A 6,786-nucleotide genomic window follows, 5' to 3' on the forward strand; every position below is an offset into this window, starting at 1 on the left:
ATGTGTCTTGGCTTTGGAGTGAGTGGAGCTCTTGCAGTTGTCGGTAGCAAGTGTCATTTCAGATGGCCAAGGAGATTCTCCACTTGGCCCCCAGCTCATGCCCTGGAAAGATTTATGTCTCATAGTTACTCAGTCAGAGCAGGCAGACAGACACTGACACATGTCTTGGATGACCTCTGTCTCTTCCAGTGCCACCAGGTGTTTCTGTGTGAACAACTTTCTCCCATCCAATTTCACCTTTGATTCCAGTGGGAGCTTTGACAAGGAGTTCCCATGCAGACACTCATTTTGTTTACCCAAAAATGTGGGCAAGGGGAATCCCACATCCTATGAGTTTATGGGTGCACGGGAGGGAACTGAATGCCACTCCACCCCAGGGGCTTCTCCATGGGCATTAGATGTATTGATGAACTCCTCTGAATCAGTCTGTGAAGCACAGGTAAATGAACTCCCTTCTTCTTTCTGTGTCTAGGTGTCCTGTCTTCCTAAGAGATGGGACCAGTGCCTTCTAGAGTGAGACATTTCCACCTCTCTTAGATAACTGTCCTCTGATGAGACCAACTGCAAGGCTGGACTCAGTCTCTCTCCACTCTTTCAGGAAGGACCGTTGCTGATTATTTTARTCTGCTTCARTGGACCTTTAAYGTGACCCTGCTGCCTTTCAGGAGATGTCAATCCTGGAACCCTGGGAACATGCTGAGTGTGCACAGGGGACAGAGACAGTCATGCTTTCAGCTGGGACTCTGCTTCTGAGCTGCACCTGGCTCCTGTAACCATGGTAGCCCTTGGCAACCTGTCAGGTGCTGCAGAAAGACATCTCTGTCCAGGAGCAGTTCCTCTTAAAAGAGCAGCAAGGCTCAGAGCCAGGTCCTTTCCCTCTCTCTTTAACTGAGAAGTTAAAGACAATTGGGAGTGGGAGGATGGCTGAGAGCTCCCTGCAGTGATAAACCTTCACAGCCCCTGACACAGTAAGTCTCTGGCTGCAGGGCAATGCTGCTGTGGATCCTGGTAGGTTCTTCTGCAGCTGGCACCTTCCACAGCTGAAAGAGTCTGTCAGGGTGGCTCTCTGAGCCTCTCCTGTTTGGAGCAGGTGGTGCTTCAGGGCAGGGATTCATTCGTATGTGGTCAGAGGGAAAGGGCATCACCGGACGCTGCAGGGGTGTGAAGCCAGGGAGTGCACCCAGGTCTGCCCAGGGCTGCAATTCAGAGCAGTGTCCCTGCACCCCAGTTTGAGTCTGTGCTTTCATTTTCCTGTGGTTTGCAGAGTGCTGACAGGAGAGAGACAGGGCAGAGAGAAACAGCTCCCAAGAGGAAAGGCTCTGAGCAGTGAAGATCTGATCAGTGAAGGAGAAGAAGCAAGAATGATAAATGCTGTGGGAAAGGGAATTTGGAGACCTCCCTGTCATCCCCTTCTATGCAGATATTATCCTCTAAGCAAGCCCTGGTGGGTCTCCTCTCACACCCAGCAGAACCTGTACCCTCATGGCCGGGGGGTCCAGGGCATGACCATCCTCAGTAGCCTGAGCTCCAGCAGAGAGAGGGATCTCTTACTACAATATGTTCATTTCCCACTGTCTGGCAAAGGAGCTGAGAGTGACTCTCCTGCAAAGTTGCCATCTGGGAGGTGTTGTGCACAGCTGGGTGAAGGAAAGACTTTCCTGAGTGCCCGTCTGTCTCTCACTCCTTGCCTTCCCATTGGCAGGAGTGATAGAGTACTACTGCTTGTTTCTTTATCTCTGAGCTGGTTTCACTCTCCTGATCTCTGGGGTTAAGGAGTGGGTTCAGCTGCAATCAAGGCAGTAACATCCCGCTCCTGCTACATTGCCTGGAGAAACATTGCAGGTGGTAAACTAACATGAACGCAGGGTCTTTCTCCATTGGAAAGGAGTGTTTAGGAAGGATTGGGTCAGCCCCTGCCTTCACTGCACTGTTTCTTTCCCATGGCAGAGTGGAAATTGGTGTGATTGATCCAGATACAGACACCCCAGTTCAAGAGAGCAAAGCCTGGGGAGATGAACCCCTCAGAAGGACCGTCTCTTTCAGAAACAGCTGCCATGAGTGCTGTGTTTGTCTCTCATAAACATAAAAAGAGAATATTCCCCTGGGTCACCAGACCAAATCCCCTTCATTCAGCTCAGGGCGCCCATCCCCAGGTATCTCCACCAAATACACAAGGAAGTCTGACACCTCCATTAATAAATCCCAGTGACTGATTTTTCTGGAGCCCATGGTCAGAGACACCTGCACTGCAGGGCACCCCCAGTACAAGCCAGAGGCCAAGAAAGGATGTGAACAAGGCAAAAGAGGGAGGCAATGTGGGGGCTGCTATGGTGAGTGGAGTGAGTTTTGCTCAGAAAAGCCTGTTCTAACTTGTCAATGCCTTTTCCTCCTTGGACAGTGCCCTGAACCAAGACATAGTCAATGTCCAACAGTAGCTCCTTCAATGAGTTCCTCCTCCTGGCATTTGCAGACATGAGGGAGCTGCAGCTCCTGCACTTCTCATTCTTCCTCAGCATCTACCTGGCTGCCCTCCTGGGCAATGGCCTCGTCATCATAGCCATAGCAAGTGACCACCGTCTTCACACCCCCATGTACTTCTTCCTCCTCGACCTTGGCATCATCTCCACCACTGTCCCCAAACCCATGGCCAATTCTCTGTGGGACACCAGGGCCATTTCCTACACAGGGTGTGCTGCACAAATGTTTCTACTTGTTTTCTTCTTAGGAGGAGAGTGTTCTCTTCTTACAGTCATGGCCTATGACCGCTACATTGCCATCTGCAGACCCCTACACTACAGCACACTCATGGGCAGCAGAACTTGTGTCAAAATGGCAGCAGCTGCCTGGGCCAGTGGTTTTATCAATGCTGTCCTGCAGACTGCTAATACATTTTCATTACCACTGTGCCAAGGCAACACAGTGGACCAGCTCTTCTGTGAAATCCCCCAGATCCTCAAGCTCTCCCGCTCAGACTCCTACCTCAGGGAAGCTGGCCTTCTTTTGATTAGTCTTTGTTTAGTCTTTGGGTGTTTTGTTTTCATTGTGCTGTCCTACCTGCAGATATTCACTGCTGTTCAGAGGATCCCCTCTGAGCAGGGCCAGCACAAAGCCTTTTCCATGTGCCTCCCGCACCTGGCTGTGGTCTCCCTGTTTGTCAGCACTGGATTCTTTGCCTACCTGAAGCCCTCATCCCTCTCCTCCCCAGCTCTGGATCTGGTGGTGGTTGTTCTGTACTCAGTGGTGCCTCCAGCAGTGAACCCCCTCTTCTACAGCATGAGGAACAAGGAGCTCAAAGATGCCCTGAGGAAACTGATTCAGCACATCCTAGTTCAGCAGCAATAAGCTGCCCATCCGTCCTCACAAGTGGTTTCTGATTTATCTCAGACAACTGTTGTGCTCTGGGCATTCTCCCTGTGGTAGACATGTTTGTGTAGTGTTTCAATTTTTACCTCTTCTCCAAAGGCATGACCTCAGTCTGTCTGACCCAGAGGCCTCCTGTGAATGTGTATGTCCCTGTGTCACAGCTGGCCTCTCTCTAATAAAAGGGGATTTCCTCAGTGCACTGCTCGAAGGTTAGTCTCTTCTTTTAACTCTGCAGCCAAGAATGTGCTCAAGGATTTTCACGCTGAAAGACTCTTGTTTTTCCAGGTGCTGCTTGGGCTCAAGCCAATGAGCTCATCAATGATGTATTAGGGAATGAGGGCTGTATTCAGTTCTCACTTGTGGGTGCCCAGTGCTCCTGGAGGTGGGGGTGGGGAATGATCAAGCAGCATCTCCCGTATGGCAGGACTGGAGACTGATGCCTGTCCTTCTCAAAGGGAGTGTGGAGCCCCCAGGAGAGCACAGGGCACCTCCAAGGGCACCATGTGCCTCGAGGTGAATGGAGCTTCACAAAGTCAAGTGGAGTCACCTGAAGGTAGAGGTCAAAACCAATGAATGTCCAGGCAAATGAGAGCTCTACAATCCCAGAAGAGGCAGTGGGCACCCAGCAAGCACAGAGGAGGGAGCTTAGGGAGTTGTTCATGCCAGCTCCAATCAAAAACCATGGGCTGGGATCTAGGGACACACCTGCACAGAGCCTGAGGCATTTGAAATGCCCTGTGATTGCTCAGAGCATCCTCCAGATCCACAGACACTGGTGGAGGTTGTCAGGTGCATTGATGCCTATTTGGCATCCAGGGAGTCTCCTGGTCACCAGAACAAGGGACACAGAGTGTCACTGTGCGCTGCTTCCTTGTGCCACTGGGTCCAATCCCAGCTTGGAGGTTGATGGAATGGCTGACACACATCTCCTGCCCCGTGGAGTTGCTATGTCCACTGTGGGGCTGGGGCTGTGGAGTGAATGTCTGGAGCTCAGCATTCCCCTGCAGCAGGCACTGCTGTGGAGCCACTGCCTTCCTGGGCTGCTCTGCTGAGTGGGCTGTGGAGAGGGTAGGGGAGATGGGGAGAGATGGGGAGTGTCTGCGCTGGGCTGGAAAGGGCCTGAGAGAGGAAAAGTGCCAATGTCAGCTCAGCTGTGTGAGCTGGCAGGGTGAGGACACAGGCTAGGGGTGTTGTGATGYAGAGCCAGGTCTCATGGAGGGGAACCAAGACATGCCTGGTGCAGAGGAGAGGAGGTCGGTCTGTGCTCTTGGTTGCATGGAGCAACCATGGCATGGTGCCCCCAGGCATTTGTCACAGACGGACCTCTCACATCGGCCATTTCTAGTGCTCCTTACACACCCCAGGTTTCTGGGTGCATTTTGATGTGTGGCCAGCTGCTTCCTCCTGGGCTCACTGCCTGTGTCTAGGGGAACAGTAAACCCTGCCTGACCTCTCTCCCAGCCCAGACCCCAGCAGATCCCAACAGACCCCAGAGGATGGCAATGTACTATCTCCAATGTGGGACAAGGCCTGGACTGGGTAGGGGCTGGGCGCTGGGGAAAGCTGACAAAGCAGGAGGGCTGTGGGTGGATGGGTCACCGAGGGCTGTTACACGGACCGTGCCAAGGGGACATCCCAGGGTCCCAGTAGGGCCATGGGACTGTGTGCGCATGCAGGGAGGAGGCAAAGATGGGAGCCACAATGCTCCTCACCGCTCCATTGCAAAAGAACCTCCCAGGAGAGCTCTCCTAGCCCAACCCCATGAGCTCTTATCCCTGCTCCAGCCATGCCAGAGCAGAGGCTGGGGACCAGGAGGTCTCTCAGGCAGTGCTGTGTCAGCCTCCTGGAGCTCACCTGAGCACCAGGAGAAGCAGAGTGCCATCCTCGTATGTCCTCGTCCTGCTGAGAGAGTGGCACTGGCACCATGGAGATGGCCTCTTTCTGCCTGGGGTCAGTGTGGGACTTTTACATAGGAGGTGAAGGTGAATGTGACAGCCACTGTGCTGCAGAAACACCAGCCATGATCCCTTGCTGCAGCCCCCGCTGCCCTCTTCCCCTGCCCTGCCAGCCTCATGCTGCTTCATCTCCTGTCTCCTCTCTGCATGCCGTAGGACCAGCCACATGCTTGTTCCTCCTTTTGGGTAATAGAGATGTCCCAGCCCAGGGCAGCCAGCCAGTGCCAGGGCTGGGATAGAACATGGCAGGGATGAGGACCATGGCAGGGGGCAGTGGGACAGGGTGAGCAGCTCTGCTTGTGTCCCCACAGATGGGCCAGGAGGGACAAAACCATTGGACCAGTCAGGTCCAGCTACTGCTTTGCTATCAGCTCCATGCTGGGAATGTCAGGGTTTCCTGCCTCTGCAGGGGAACAGCTGGTGGTGGAGATCTCACGTGGGTCCAGTCCTGCGCTGTGTCCCATACCAGAGGTGGATGGGGACAAGGGAGTGTGGGGCTGGCAAAGGGCTTTTCCCATCAACTGCTGGGAGGGCAGCTTGCAGGAGAGGGAGAGACTGTCTCTGCGGCTGGGGCATTTCCAATCATGAAATCACAGAGCTCTTCAGGTGGGATGGGACCTCCAGAGGTCCCTAGTCCAACCTCCCATGCAAAGCAGGGCTGACTAGAGCAGGTCATTCAGGGCTGTGGCCCAATGAACTTTGAACATCTCCAAAAATGGACATGCCACAGCCACCCTTGGCCCTTGGCCTGGTATCTGAATCCCAAAATGATGAAAACTGTTTCGCTTATGCTGAGTTGCAATTTCTTGGGTTACTGAGGGTGTTGGCTGACATCACTGCTGGGCTGCTCACAATCATCCTTGAAAGGTCATGGATATCAGGAGAGGTTCCTGACGACTGGAAAAAAAGGCAAATTCATCTTCAAGGAGGACAAGAAAGAGCATCTGGGGAAGGATTGGCTGGTCAGTGTCACCTCAGGCCCTGCAAAACAAACTTTCCTGGAAGATTTGTGGACAGGGGAGTACAGCGCATATTGCAGACCTTGAATTTGGGAAGGCCTTTGACATGCTCCTCCAGAAGCAATTTGTAGACGCACTGGGGAGATGTGGAATGGAGGAGTAAGAGGCTGCCTGCTTCAAAGGGTAGAGAAAAGTGGTACAAAGTCCAGCTGACTAATGGTTACCAGTGACATTCCTCAGAGGTTGATACTGGGGAACACCATTAAGGAGAGATGCCAGAAAACTCCGTCTTCAATGGCTGCAGAATGAAGCTTGATTTTAGTCTGAAAGAGAAGAGATTAGGACTGACTGTCCTGAGGGTGATTATAAACTACTTGATGCTCTGTATGCTCTTCAGCAGTACTTCCTGTGGGCACACCTCGGTCTACTTTGCACTCCGTATTTCCCCTTGCATCAGAATTGTGGAGAGATAACTGAATCCAGGGAAACCCATGCTGATAATCTGGGCA

At 52.8% G+C, this 6,786-nt stretch overlaps 1 protein-coding gene across 1 annotated transcript; it reads left to right on the top strand.

Annotated features, from left to right (window-relative positions):
- The first annotated feature begins 2,421 nt into the window (after positions 1–2,421).
- On the top strand, positions 2,422–3,342 carry LOC146587091 (olfactory receptor 14A16-like). The gene has a single exon (XM_085320183.1). The coding sequence runs from the start codon at positions 2,422–2,424 to the stop codon at positions 3,340–3,342; it is 921 nt and encodes a 306-aa protein (XP_085176309.1).
- The last annotated feature ends 3,444 nt before the right edge of the window (positions 3,343–6,786 follow it).

Source organism: Rhea americana, unplaced genomic scaffold (genome assembly GCF_003343005.1).
Source record: "Rhea americana isolate MKP2758 unplaced genomic scaffold, rheAme1 scaffold_616, whole genome shotgun sequence".
NCBI lineage: Eukaryota > Metazoa > Chordata > Aves > Rheiformes > Rheidae > Rhea > Rhea americana.

Excerpts from the sequence above, each read along its gene's own strand:
- LOC146587091 (XM_085320183.1), top strand. The coding sequence starts at position 2,422 with ATGTCCAACAGTAGCTCCTTCAATGAGTTCCTCCTCCTGGCATTTGCA.